At 44.0% G+C, this 15,376-nt stretch overlaps 1 protein-coding gene across 3 annotated transcripts in view; it reads right to left on the reverse strand.

The window, feature by feature from the left end:
• Window positions 1–1,448: 1,448 nt before the first annotated feature.
• Window positions 1,449–15,376, reverse strand: part of nos1apa (nitric oxide synthase 1 (neuronal) adaptor protein a) — a 640,829-nt gene continuing 626,901 nt past the window's right edge. For all 3 annotated transcript variants that reach the window (XM_085982290.1, XM_085982289.1, XM_085982288.1), the window contains 2 exons: window positions 13,811–14,147; window positions 1,449–3,827 (listed from right to left, as the gene is read on the reverse strand). In XM_085982290.1, coding sequence (XP_085838416.1) covers window positions 3,266–3,827; window positions 13,811–14,147 — 899 coding nt within the window. In that variant the 3' untranslated portion in view covers window positions 1,449–3,265. The remainder of the gene's footprint in view (window positions 3,828–13,810; window positions 14,148–15,376) is intronic.

Raw genomic sequence — 15,376 nt, forward strand, 5'->3', positions numbered from 1 at the left:
TCCGCTGGCACAAAATGGCGTCTCCCGTGCTTTCCTTCCTTCCCGCGCTCGCCCGTCTTCTCTGCTGTGGCTTCGCAAAATGGCGTCTCCCGCGCTCTTCCTTCTCCATGGCTCAATGGCGCCTCCCGCGCTCTCCCTGCTTCTCCGCGGCTCAATGGCATCTCCCGCGCTCTCCCTGCTTCTCCGCAGCTCAATGGCGTCTCCCCTTGCTTCGCCCCGCTGACCCTGATCAGCCCGTGATCCCTGGCTGTGCTCTGCGCGTTCTTCTCTTGATATTTGTCGACGCCGCTCAGTCTAGAACCCGGCTGTTTCTTACCCTCTCTCCGGTTTGCAGTATTTTTCCTCGATGCCGCTTGGTGATCAACCCCCGGCTGCGCCCTGCTCTCTTCACCCTCTTTCTTACCCCGTCGACGCTGCTCGGCTCTCTCTCTCTGCCGTCGGTCGGCTCCAGCCGCCGCTGCTCAGGAAGGGTCTGCTCTCGACCTGTCGTCAGTCTCTTACTGCTCGTTGTGGCTGGGGAACCAAACCCGGCTCTCCACAGCCTCCCCTGCGAAGTTGGATCTCTGCCTGACTGCTGGGCGGTTGCTCGCGGTCGACGCCCGTGTTCCTGGACTCGACTATTTAAAAAAATTTTTTTTTTATGTTGCAGGTAGATTCGCATCGACACTCATCGCCACTGTTAGATCCGTGGTTCAGTGGATAAATAATTACACGGATGCTGTACATAAACAAATAACAGGTCTTTACTGGAGGAGGGTAATCGCTAGACTGGGGTACAGAGGCATGCGCACAGCTTATATACCGGTGTGGTCACTGCCGGTACTACAGTATACAGGAGCTGTAAAAAGTAGTTCTGACTTAAAGCACATACACTACAGAGCCCATTCGGCCCATCGTGCCTCTGGTCAGCTCTCTGACAGTGCGATCCAATTAGTTCCACTCCTCTGCTCTTTCCCCCATCACCCTGCAAAATTTTTCTTTTCAAATATTTATCCAATTCCCTTTAATAATAAACCAAATAACAACTCTGCTGGCTTTGGACCCAGGAATTGAAGAAAGTGCTTTTAAAGACATCTTAGAATTGATGGTGATCCTAACCCTAGAATTAATAATCTCTCAGTTCCACCGATGGAGGGCTGACACTTTCTTTCTTAAAGTCTTGCCAACAATTCCAGGTAAATTTAATTTTTAATGCAATCTAAAATGTCTCATTACAGCAACAAATGTACCACTGAATTAAAAGAAATTTAATGATTTAATTTTTCTGTACACTCTTCCACAGGTGCAGTCTGTCTAATTACACAATATAAATGTACGTGGCAGTGAATTATAAAGAATGTGGGCTGCCTACAACATTGCAAGCTACAATGGTATACTCATTCTGTGCAACTCAAGGTGGGAGTGCATAAATATATCAAAGCGATTCAGAGAGACTGCACAAGCCATCATTAAAATGTGAAAGAAAACCACAAAACATTTGTGAATTTATTTTTAAGGATTTCAGTTTATAAAATAATGCATAAAAATGCTAAAGGATTGGAGTGTTAACATTTGAATAAAACAACTATATCTGAAACATGAATCAAACTTTGAGATCACTTCTACAAATACCAGTAGATTTTCAGAAGGTTGACATCAATTGGCAGATATAATGGCAATCCCCTACCACCCCACCCCACCACTTCTTCAGGCTGAGAGTAATGAATATTAATCACATTAAAACAAGAACAAAATCCTGCACTCTCATAGCACTACTCCATACAGTGTGGGTTTTAACATTTAGGTTTGTGCACTGATGCGTTAAAACTCACAATGAATGCACAATTCGCTCTTCATTCTTGCCATAGTAATGAACAACTATGAAGAGGACTATGAAGTGGATATGGGGGTGGGGGGAGAGGAGTTATCTTATTCCATGACTGAAACTTTGCTATGTGATGAGTAACAGAAATAATTACAATTAATAAACCGTAAAACCAAAAAAAAAAATTAAATAAATCGACTTCACCAAAACACCTTTGGAAATAATTCCTGTCTAGACTGGAATTCTGGAGAGCAGCACATTGTGAGTTAGTCTGAATGTGTGGAGTCCATTAGTACAGGGAGCAGCTATCTGATAGACAGACAATTGGCAAGTAAGCAAATTGTGGTATATTTAAATAATCCATCTCCTAAAACAGGACGAGCTTCTTCAAACAGATTATTATTAAGGCAGTATGACATCTAGACTTTTAATAAAATGATGCACTTTATAAAGATTTATTTGATTTAGTCAGTGATGTAGTAATATTAACCTAAAATAAATTCTTCTTTCCTAAAAAACATTAACTTTCATTTTAAAATTACAATACAATTCACTGTATATTCCTTGCATACAGTTTCCCTTGTTCTGATTTTAAGATTCCAATACTTTTTCAAATAATCTACAACGCACTTCCAACAGACTGTGATGTTTACTTCATTTTGCAATCAGTTTGCAGAAAGTGTTTGTATGAAATAATATTTAACGATGTGTTTACAAACAACATTTTACAGTGGCAATGTTTCAAGTGCACAAGACATAATCCAGGCACTTAATGTTGTCTTATTACATACAGGCTTTGCACATGGTGAAAAGTTGTTAGTCACTTTGGTGAACAGGTAGAACTGTGTCTGGATTTGTTGACTTTCATAGCTTTAGCTACCATTAAAATCTAAGCCTTGAGGTTACATCGTGGGAGAGGAGGTATGAATGGTTGATGCATTGGTCCGAAATGAAGTCTCTCCACTATTTTAGCAGAGGGGTTAACTTGTTTAAAATAAATAGATTAACTGCACTGTTAAAAATAGGAGAGAGGAAGTCAGGACAAATGCATAAGCCATTCGTTCTCTAGTGTAATTTCAAGGCCCTAGTTTTAAAAACTCTCTGCATTCTACTTTAGCCATCTCTCAATGTTTCAAGCGTACAGTGGGCAATTTGCACTCTGAAAACAGTACTCGTGATTGGGGGGCTTCCTATGCTGAGTACAAAGTTGGCTCATCAGTCCGTTTAAAACTCAGGCTCAAAGCCAAACTTCTGCCTAGTAAAGGCCACCTCACCTCTTTGTTAAACCACAACACCAAACTCCACCGGGCTAAAATTAATTGCGGAAGAACGAGAATTGGTGTGAAACTTTGGAAAAGGCTAAAGCACGTTACAGTGAATTTCCCCCCTTTTGAGACCATTCAACGGAAGGGGATACTGCAGTTCCAGTGTTAACTTGTGAAGCAAGATCCCCACAGCAGCCTAGTCGAATGACAGCAAGTCTGGATGGCGTTCTTCATTTTCAACACTGGAGCATCTTTGTCTTGGCACTCCAGAGTCTTCAGAGTCATTCCCTAAAAGGTCATCTTCACTAATGCTGATCCGCAAACAAGCCTTGTCGGCATGCGGGGAGGAGGCCATCCGTTTCTCATGACCAGTTGGCTTGAGTTTGACGTCCACGGGCTCCTTATTTAGAAGATCAGGCACTGAGAGGGCAGGCTTGGCAAGGTCCTCTACACCCCCCAGTGTGCTGCAGAGCTCATTCTCTGATTTGGCCTTGGCGGTGATGTTGGAAGTTAAATTCTCCACACTGCTCGTGAGCGCAGTTTCCACACCGTCAGCCTTACTTTCAACTGTCCCGTTTTTTTGCAGCGCTGTTTCATCAGGGGCGGCTGAGATAGATAGGTCAGAAACATCACTGCTGTGAACCACTGGCACGGATGATATCATCATGTCCTGAGTAGTCTTCAGTGCTCGAGGTGTCCTCTTTTTGACTGTTGGTGGAGGTGGCTCTAGTCGAGGGAATGTGTCCAAAAAGCTCTGACTACAATTAAAGAAGAAGCGCAGAGGTTAACGTCTAATATATAAGACATTTCAGGCACAAGCAAAATCGTGAATCAGACAGCACACTGGAAAGCAAGACTTTCGTAAACCTACGTGGGTTCAACTTCTCTCCTCACCTGCCGTTAAGGAGAGCGCTAATGTTTTCTCTTGCTGCTTACTTAACTCTACCAGTTGTAAAGGCTGTTCCTTACCAATTGAGCATCTTGTCCCTTGTCTCAGAGGCAAAGGAACAGAGTAGGATGGAAAGGAAAACAACTCCAATCACAGGAGAGGAGAGGAATTAGAACAGGGCTGAAAGTCAAATTTTGCAGCAAGTCCTTTTGCAAGGATTCCGATTTTTGATTTTCTCCCTCTCCATTAACTGGATACAAGTTACTTAAAAGCAGAGACTTTTGTAGCCTCAGGTACAAATGAACACTTATGGCGGCCATGACTTCAGCTGCCTAGGCCCTCCGCTCTGGAATTCCATCCCGAAACCTCTCCGCCTCTCTATCCTCCTTTAAGATGTTCCTTAAAACCTACCTCTTTGACTGTCCTAATGTCTCCTTCTTCAGCTCAGTGTCAGTTTTTGTCTGATAACGCTCCTGTGAAGCACCTTGTGACATTTTACTATGTTAAAGGTGCTATATAAATGTAAGTTGTTGTTTCAGTTTTGGTTCTATTTAGATGCATTTCTGAACTTGCCCTGTTGGGATCGGTTCAGATTCACACATGACTTTGACCAGCTGAGGGAAGCACAGCTCGGGTGCAGCTTACACAGAAGTCTGGGAGATAATATTATTTGCATTGGTACTTAAGCCAACAATAAGTACAATTTTCTGTGCTAGGGTGCAAAAAATGAATTATTAAACAGCATTGCTCAAGTTAGCATCAAATATTCATATATTCATTTAAATACAGTAATTCAGTAGATATAATTAACATACACTCAGTCACCATAACAACCAATGCAGAAGTCAAATCTCTATGGTGGTTTATGACTTGCAAACCTAAGGTTGCAGCTCATGAGCATTCATTCACAAGACATCTAGCACAAAAGTCATACTTCTACATTACTGCAGCCAAAACCAAATATTACAGAACACATTACCCACTGCAACAGCAATAGTGTGTGTGTATGTGTGTGTGTCTGTCGGGGGCAGGCTTAGCAGAATATTTTCAATAGATGGTCTTCCTAGAAAAAATATGCATTTATATAGAACTTTGCTTTACCATGAGGAGATCGAAAAGTATTTTATGTTCCAATCAATTCGTTTGAAAGGTAGTCACTGTTATGTAGGCAAACGTGGCAGTCAATTTGTGCACAGTAAGTTCCCACAAATAGCAAATGAGTTAAAAACTAGTTAATCTGGTTTTTGTGATGTTGGCTCAAGGAGGAACATTGGTATGACTCGGTTTAACATCTCATCCAAAAGACAGCACCTCTGACAATGCAGCACTCCCTTGATACTGAACTGGAATGTCAGCCTAGATTATGTGCAAGTCCTTTAGTGAGGCTTGACCCACGACCTCCTGATTTAGAGGAACAGTGTGACCAACTGGGCAAGCTGATAGCAACAGCAGCACTGCAACAGTAAAATACAGGCCTGGTTTAGAAAACCATCCCACACTGCACCAGTGTAAATGTACTGTCAATGTATCATTAATGATGTGACATCTATCCATTCAAAAGTCCTATGCCAACAGCCAATATTAATGGTGTCCACACCTAGTGATGCGTGCCCTTTGAATAGGATTTTCCCATTAATATGACAATGTGTGACATTAGAACACAGCCTTGGCTCAGTGGTAGCAGGCTCGCCTCGGAGTCAGAAGGTTGTGGATTCAAATTCCACTCCAGAGACTTGAGCACAAAATCTAGGCTGGCACTCAATACTGAGGGAGTGCTGCACTGTCGGAGGCGCTGTCTTTCGGATGAGATGTTAAACCGAGGCTCCGTCTCCCTTCTCAAGTGGACGTAAAAGATCCCATGGCACTATTTTGAAGGCGAGCAGGGGCGTTCTCCCCAGTGTCCTGGCCAGTATTCATCCCTCAACCAACAACATTAAAACCGATGATCTGGTCATTATCACGTTGCTGTTTGTGGGAGTTTGCTGTGTGCAAATTGGCTGCCTCATTTCCTATATTACAACCGTGACTATACTTCAAAAGTACTTCATTGGCTGTAAAGCGCCCTGAGGTATTGAAAAACACTATATAAATGCAAGTTATTTTCTTTTTTAACAAACGGTTCTAGGTCTACCTGCGGTTTCATGCTTTTGCCACTGGGTGTCACTGTTGAGCACATGCCAGCCCAAAATGTATTCTTTTGGCTTCAAAAGCTTTTCGCATTCCTTCCCCAGCCCCGAGAATATTCAAACTAATTACATTTGTTAATTGAAATCCCAGCAATCAGTATTTATATTTCACATTCTACCAGATCAATATCTTTTAATAACTAATATTTAATTATTTTTCAATGTCATGGCGTGGCCACCAGTTACTTGGCTGGCCTCCCTCCTCTCCCCTCCTTTGGTGACGTACTCTTGCCCTCTGCTGCCTGTCTGCAGCCCACTGCTGGGGGAAAAAAACACTCTGCAGGTCCATTGTAGGCCAGTTTTCCTGCCGGTGGCTCGCACATTCCAAAACCACCACTCCCACTCTTCCTTTCCCATCTCTCGTGCTGTTACTTTTTCAGCGAAACTATTACTTATTTATTCTAAGCAGAACTTCCTCTTTGCATTATGTTATGTGAAGCTGCAGAAACAAATGATTGGTGACACAGCATGTATGAACTTCAATAACAAAACTCGAATGGGGATGCTGATCAATGAAGACAACCATTGGAATGAGTAATTGTAAAAAGGGAAAGTATGTTAGACTGAATGAGCCATAGTCCTGGAGCTTTAGGATGTCACTGGAACTCCTTGATTGTATTACTTCAAACAATCTTTTATTCTCTTTGCAAGTTGTTGTTTGGGATTTAATTTGTCTGGGTGCTACTTTTATTGCACTGGTTAATACGTTCACTTTAAATTTTTGTCCCTAAACCTCTCCGCCTCTCTCTCCTCTTTTAAGTCGCTCCTTAAAATCTACCTCTTTGTCCAAGCTTTTGGTCACCTGTCCTGATGTCTCTCGGTGTCAAATTTTGTCGGAGTTTGCACATTCTCCCCGTGTTTGCGTGGGTTTTCTCCGGGTGCTCCGGTTTCCTCCCACAGTCCAAAGATGTGCGGGTTAGGTTGATTGGCTATGATAAATTGACCCTTAGTGTTAGGGGGATTAAATACGTGGGGTTACGGGGATAGGGTGGGATATGTGTTGGTGTAGGGGTTACAGGGATCGGGTGGGATATGTGTCGGTGCAGGCTCGATGGGCCGAAATGGCCTCTATCTGCACTGTGGGGTTTCTGTGATTCTGTGAAAACACTCCTGTGTTGCATCTTGGGACGTTTTACTATGTTAAAGGCAGTCAATAATTGCACGTTGTTATTGTAGTTGCTCAGACCTACTTAACATTGTTCACTGCCCTTCAGAAAGAAATTTATTACACGTAACGTGCTTTGCCCCGTTTTGATGTGAAAGGCGCCACGTGGATGCAAAGGTTTGAAGTGCCGCGGCCTCCCTGTGAACAAAATCACTTGCAATTTCTGAACTGTGCAGCGCCCAAAGATGAGCTCTTAATGTGGCTGATGGGAGGTTCGTCCCCTTGTGAAAAACATTCAACTGAAAAGCAATAAATAGCGTGACTTTTGCATTCCGCGCCCATGATTAATGGGTAGTTAGAGCAAAGGAGAATATATCAGACCTGACAAACAAGTTTATCTTAAATTCGAATAAAACCCTGAAATGCTTGCTAATCTTGATGTGACACTTTAAATGCACCTTCTTACTGTGCACCTGCATAGAATGCAATTTAGCACAATCCAGTTCAGTAGAATGCAATAAAGAAACACTTGCATTTGTATAGCACCTTTCATGACCTCAGAACGTCCCAAAGTGCTTTGCAGCCAATTAAGTAGTTTTAAAGTGTAGTCATTGTTGTAATGTAGGAAACATTAGTGTTCTATTTTGCCCAGTTGCATTGAAGAAGTGGGCCAAATGTCTGTTTATAAATCAGTCTGTACCTGTAGGAGTAGGTCCCTCAGAGAATACAGAATGCAGTGTCCCCAGGCAGATTGTGAACACTCACAGGCTGATGCCGCCTGATCCCTTTACCCAAGCAGCAACATGGACCCTTGACAGATGCAATAGGCTGTCATATCAGCCACTCTACCTGAGCCAGAGACATGGTGGAAAGGCAACAGTTTACAGAGTGAGGGGTACATTCGATCAGACTGATTTGTGACCAGACATTGACCCAGTCTGTAAATGTGCCTTTAATGCAGCTGGGTATAAAAGAGAACAAATCTGTGACACACAGCAAACCCGACAAACAGAGGCACACGGCAGTTGGGGATGAGGGAAGTCGCAATGTCATTTTTGGATAGTGTGACAGTCATTTTAAAAAGTACCTCAATACAGACATGCCCTGTCATTATCAAACATTTTTGGATCTGAGAAAAATGCGTTAACGCAGTCATTTGAACTCCTTTTCTGCTGATTTACCATACACATGCTGTAAATTCTCATTACGTTTATACAGCATGTTGTGAGAGGAATGTATACTTGTTGTTATTCCTCCATTTGCTGCACAGTGGGATGAACGGCAGAGGAAGAGTGGAGATTGCCTTAGCGTGGTGCCCAGAAGCTGCTAAAGTTACCAGGTTCTTCTCACTGCACCCTTGATGGGGCATGATCGTCATTAACTGCAGCCTGTGGTGTGGGTATATGGCTGTTCAGGCAGACACTCCAGTGTAGTATTAACGGAGTGCTGCACTGTCAGAGGTGCTGTCCTTCAGATGAGACGTTAAACCGAGGCCCTGTCTGCTCTCTCAAGTGGGTGCAAAAGATCCCATGGCACTATTCGAAGAAGAGCAGGGGACTTCTCCCCGGTGTGCTGGCCAATATTTATCCCTCAACCAACACCTAGAAACAGATTATCTGGTCATTATCACATTGCTGTTTGTGGGAGCTTGCTGTGCATAAATTGGCTTCTGCATTTCCTACATTACAACAGTGACTACACTTCAAAAGTAATTTATTGGCTGTAAAGCACTTTGGGACATCCTGAGGTCGTAAAAGGTGCTATATAAATGCAAGTCTTTCTTTCTTTAACTTTCCCATATTCCATCCATAATCTTATATGCAAGACGCAAGTTCTCCAAGGGAACGGGCGGCAAGTCATTTCCTATCCTGTATGATCTTTCCATGCCAGCATGTGAGTTGTGGTCAGGTGTTGTAAGTTGAAGCAACACATACACAACGAGAGACACGACCCAACCTGCAGCATGTCCTGTGTGCAAGTGATCCTCCATCATGCAGCTAAGTTGCGATACAATGGTTTAATGTGTGAAGCCCTGCGAAGATGTGTCTTCTAAGGGTGCTTGTTACGTAGAATTACACAGATTATGTAGAATCTACAACAACAACTTGTATTTAAATAGTGCCTTTAATGTAGTAAAACGCCCCAAGGTGCTTCACAGGAGTATTTTAAGAAAAAAAAATTTTTGACTCCGATCCACACAAGGATAAATTAGGGCAGATGACCAAAAGCTTGGTCAAAGAGGTAGGTTTTAACGAGCGTCTTAAAGGAGGAAAGAGAGGTAGCGAGGTGGAGAGGTTTAGGCAGGGAATTCCAGAGCTTGGGGCCTAGGCAACAGAAGGCACGGCCACCAAAGGTTGAGCGATTATAATCAGGGATCCTCAAGAGGGCAGAATTAGAGGAACGCAGATATATCGGGGGGGGGGGGGGGTTGTGGGGCTGAAGGAGATTACAGAGATAGGGAGGGATGAGGCCATGGAGGAATTTGAAAACAAGGATGAGAATTTTGAAATCGAGGCGCTGCTTAACCGGAAGCCAATGTAGGTCAGCGCGCACAGGGGTGATGGGTGAACGGGACTTGGTGCGAGTTAGGACATGGGCAGTGAGTTTTGGATGACCTCAAGTTTACGTCAGGTGGAATGTGGTAGGCCAGCCAGGAGTGTGTTGGAATAGTCAAGTCTAGAGGCAACAAAGGCATGGATGAGGGTTTCAGGAGCGGATGAGCTGAGGCAGGGGCGGAGACGGGCGATGGAAGTAGGCGGTCTTTGTTATGCTGCAGATATGTGGTCAGAAGCTCATTTCAGGGTCAAATATGACACCAAGGTTGCGAACAGTGTGGTTCAGCCTCAGACAGATGTTAGGGAGAGGGATGGAGTCAGTGGTTAGGGAACGGAGTTTGTGGCGGGGACCGAAAACAATGACTTCGGTTTTCCCAATATTTAATTGGAGAAAATTTTTGCTCATCCAGAACTGTATGTCGGACAAGCAGTCTGACAATTTAGACACCATGGAGGGGTCGAGAGAAGACGTAGTGAGGTAGAGCTGGGTGTCGTCAGTGTAAATGTGGAAACTGACGCTGTGTTTTCAGATGATGTCACCAAGGAGCAACATGTAGATGAGAAATAGGAGGGGGCCAAGGATAGATCCTTGGGGGACACCAGGGTAACAATGCGGGAGTGGGAAGAGAAGCCGTTGCAGGTGATTCTTTGGCTACGATTAGATAGATAAGAATGGAACCAGGCGAGTGCAGTCCCACCCAGCTGGACAACAGTAGGGAGGCATTGGAGAAGGATGGTGTGGTCAACCATGTCAAAAGCTGCAGACAAGTCAAGAAGGACGAGGAAGGATAGCTTACCTTTGTCACAGTCACAAAGAATGTCATTTGTGACTTTGATGAGAGCCATTTCTGTAGTGTATGTACCTTGAAGAAGGAACTATATTCTGCAGCCCCTGTATACTGCAGTACCAGTAGTGACCACCCCTGTATATAAGCCTGTGTAGTAACTTTGTATAGTAGTTCCAGTTTTGTCTCCATTCAGTAAACACCTGTTATAACCAACTTCTGCAGTCCGTGTCTCAATTACACACGGACGTTACAGTTTCGGTACTGTGGCAAGGGCGGAAACCTGATTGGAGGGATTCAAACATGGAATTGCAGGAAAGATGGGCACGGATTTGGGAGGCGACAACACGTTCAAGGACTACAACCGAGAATATGTCCATTAGGCCCAACTGACCTATGCCGGGGTTTATACTCCACATGAGCCTCCTCCCACTCCTCTTCATCTAACCCTGTCAGCTCAGAGCTGTAGAAGAGGAGGGATTTGGTGGTACAGGTTCACAGGACATGAAAGATCTCAGGTCGATAAGGCTGTAAAAAATTCTAAAGAAATTCTAGATTTTAACTCAAGAGGTATTGCATATAAAAGCCAACAATTACCGATACACCTATATAAAATCTTAGACCTCAGTTAGAGAGCTGGGTGCAGTATTGGGCTCCACACGATAAGAAGGATATCGAAGCTTTAGAGAAGTTTCAGAGAAGTTTCAACACAGATTCAATAGGATACTGCTTGGTATGAGGAAACAGATATACAAAGAAATAGTTTAAAAATTGGGTCTTTTCTCATTAGAACAGAAGTGATTACGGGCAATATGATAGAAATGTTTAGATTTCTGATAGAATGGGAAAAGGTAGATAGAAGTAGTCTGTTTCCAGTAGTTGAGGGGTCTAGAATGAGGGGCAGTAGATACCAAATTAAATCCAAGAGATTTAGAACAGAGGGGAGGAGAAAGTTCGTTTACACAGAGTTTAAGTTGTAAGTTGCAGCTTTAATGTGTGCTTTCCTGGAATCTCCTGCATGAGCCTGTAGTATGTCAATGGGAAACTGGTTGACAGACAACACTTTGGGGGCGATTTTGTCGGCGCTCAGGGGTTGGGTTTGGAGGCGAGGCTGCTGGCAAAATTAAAAATTTTGGCAGCGGGTCTCGAACCCGCTCCCAATCAATCTTCCCGGGAGTCGGGTCCCCGATTTGCGCAGGGACCCGACTCCTAGCGGTGGGAAGAGGATTACAGCCACTTAACTGCTTGTTAACGGGTAGTTAACAGGCAGTTAAGAGGCTTTTTGCACTTTTGCCAGGTCGACTGCTGGCTTCCCGATGTCTGGACCCCACACCAGGAAGGTGTGGCGTGTTGTGAGTCTACTGTAATGTTTCTTCATTGGTGACAGCTGCAGAAGTGGTGTGAAGGATCCAATGGTACACTGGTGAGTTTCAGAGGTAAGGAAATGCTGGAAAAATCATTTTTTATGTTTTTAGACTTTTCTGCAGGTAATAAGGTTTGAAGTGTTTGTCTAGTTCCAACTCATTGGGAGAACCTCTCTCACCAGTGACAGATCGCTTCTGTAACCTCACCTGCAGCTGCCATCTGTTTTATCCTAAGGAGGGAGTCACTGGAGAGTCTAGGTGCAAGGGCCACCTTTGTACAGTGAGTGTCAGTGTTTGCAGCACCTCAATGCTGTCAAACACTGAAAAATCACCTGTCAAAAAAAAATAAGCATGTCCCCTTTAAGAAAACCAGCAGATGACGCGTCATCAACTGACACCGGCTTTCTCTTAATTGGCCAGCAAGCCTGCAGGGCGGGCTTAACAAGGCCAACTGATGCAAAATAGCGTCTGTACGTCGGACGTCGCTGGGGGTGGGACTAGAACCCGGAAGGCAGCAGTCCCGCCCCCAACGCGCCTCTTCAGGTAAGATCGCGGCCTTTGTGTATGCATACTTGAGCCATCTACCTGACCAATGGTACTGTTGGGCTATTTTACCTTGAAATTTTCTTCCAGATGTGCCATCCGTTTCTAGATCCTGTGGGCCAAGTACACAGCACTGAAGTACAGATCAGTCATGATCTTGTACAATGACCGAACAGGTTTGAGGGGCTGAATGGCCTATTCCTGTTCCTATGATTCGGGCATGCACTTTTCTGCCAGGCACACTGCACTGCTGTCCTCTGAGGAAGGGTGCGCTGGAGTGCCAAATGGGACAGCCTTGATCTCACTCGCCTGGCCATCAATCGAGGTTCAGGGGCTCCGTCGCTCCATCACTTGTCCACAGCCTCCGTTTCCTGCTTCCAAATTTATTTTGGCGGCCACTGATTTATACCTCCTACAACCTGTGTAAAGGCTGCAAAAATGTTTACCCCTATAGCCGTGACCATTTTTGAGTGGCTGCATCCCTTTAAAGTTTTTGAAGCAGTTCTTTAAGGTTTGTAATTTCCATCCTCCCTTTTGGCAAACCTCCAGCACCAGACCCAATATTGGTCAGGAGCTCGGCAAGATAATTAACTAGGGCCGGGCCCAAAAAATCCCAGATCCCTGGCTGGACAGGAAGCCAGCGCTCCCTTGACAGGCATCCTGCGTGAGATAATGCAGCATCCTTATACTCTCCCCCACCCTCCCAACTCAACACCAGAGGATGCGACCAACTCCCCTTAATGAGGCACTGCTCCTTGTGCTTGGAGAGCCATGCCAGCAGAGCCCAAGTGCCAGGGAACCCAATGCGCTTTTCCAACAGGCATTGTGCCAAGTTATACCGACGTCAAAGAATATGGAGAAGTACAGCGACATTCCGAAATATGTATATGAAACATAAAATAACTTCCACAATTTTTGCTTGATAACATTAAAACCCATCTGTGGGTCAGGCATGTTGTGCACCAATGCAACTGTTGCCGATCTGACAAACATATCTAGAGAATGCATTTAAGGGGAAGCTAGATAAATACATGAGGGAGAAAGGAACAGAAGTTTATGCTGTTAGGGTTAGATGAAGTAGGGTGGGAGGAGGCTCGTGTGGAGCATAAACACTGGAACAGACCAGTTGGGCCAAATGGCCTGTTTCTGTGCTGTAAATTCTGTGTAATTTACCAGGGAAACTGTCTGTAATGACCACCACATCCCTCATATGCTACAATACATCAGAATATCCGTGCATTGTTAGTCACCAGTCCAGCTGAACATGGTGGTGGACAGACTACAGCACCCTGATCCAGAAGCAGCTCTACTTACATTCCGTTGTTGGTCGTGGGTCCTTTCTCATCCCTGCCTGGCATTGAAAGAGCCCCTTCTGCATTCTTGTTGACTTCGGTCACACCGACATCCATCGCCGTGCTCTGCTCCTTTCTTCGAAGCAGGTCGTTGACCTTTGCCCCCATGGCCTTCCCCAAGTTGATGGCACTCTTCAAGTGCTGGCTGTTGATGCTGCCACTGCCCGACCTCCCGCCCAACTCGGCAGCAATGGCCGTCGAGGAGCCGGCCAGGGCCCCTTTAGTGGAGACGGAGGCCCTGGCGTGGTGAAGTTTTGGTGTCGGCGCGGTATTAGAATTCTCAAACATGCTTTGGTCAACTGACAAAAAAAATTATGGAGGAAAGAAAAAATCCTAATTAGCTTCCTTCTTGCACCCATCCTTACAACACAGATTGTTACAATTATCAACTACTTTAACAACTGATAGCGAATAATTTGCTGTGACCAGAAATACATTGGCCTGCAGTTTCCGCAGTTGGTGATCCGGGCGCAAAGTGCCCCCCAAATTGTGCTAATTTTGAGAAGTGTTTTTTTCCCCCCTCAAGTTTCCACTTATTTGTATATCGGCGAACGTAAAATCTGCCACGAACCAGCACAATCAGGCAGCGGTTTAGAACGTAATTTTTCAACAAAAAAAAATTTGCTTTAAAAAATATTCCTTGATATATTTAAGAGGGGTATCTTGGCACAGTTTGATTCATACAGCGGGGAATGGGTTTATCACAAAAAATAAGCATTTTAAATCAGTGTCTAATCCACCACCTGTGAGTAACACGATTTTAAATAACTGAAAATGATGCAGAAAAACTAATGATGTTTTTTAAAGCAGCGCTAAAGATCGTGGAATCTCGATTATCGCTGGACGTAACCTGCGCTTAAAATTCTGTGATCTGTTGCGTTGGTTTGGCTGATTTCGGGCGAATTGTGTTGTAAAAACCAGCGCCACCCAACGGAAACTCCAGGCCCATATTTGTAATCGGAAAGAGAGACAGGAGGGAAGGGGGAAGATGAAAAAGAAATTCTCGAATAACGTGACAGGAGCAAACAGCAGAAGTGTCTTACCTTATAAAATAAGAGCTCAGACAGCATTAAAGCAACAGGGAAAGTAAAGGAGAACAAGACATAGCGAGAAAAGAATTATTAATCGGCAGTCACAGATTCATACACATTCAGTAATAATAATGGGACAATTACAATATACTGACATTTCACTCTATATTGTGCAGAAAAAGACTGATAATTTAAGAGTGGCACAATAAAAAAATCATATTTAATAAGTGTTCATCAGCATCAAGAGATCCAATATTTTAATGTTCACATTTTCCAGGCATATCCCTACATTCAAAATTTGCAACAATATATCTTAAATGGGATTGGGATATAGGCTGAATATTCATATATACACATACACAAATTAGACATTTTAGAAGTCATATTAAATAAAAAATAAATATTTGGCATCACTATTATTAACAAGTATGATCCCCTCAACCACCCCCCCCCCCCAACCAGCCCCAGTGTAAGTTCAAAACTGGCTTAATTACATT

The sequence above is a fragment of the Somniosus microcephalus genome, chromosome 3 (genome assembly GCF_052327205.1).
Source record: "Somniosus microcephalus isolate GS21.2 chromosome 3, FLI_Smic_1.0, whole genome shotgun sequence".
Taxonomy (NCBI): domain Eukaryota; kingdom Metazoa; phylum Chordata; class Chondrichthyes; order Squaliformes; family Somniosidae; genus Somniosus; species Somniosus microcephalus.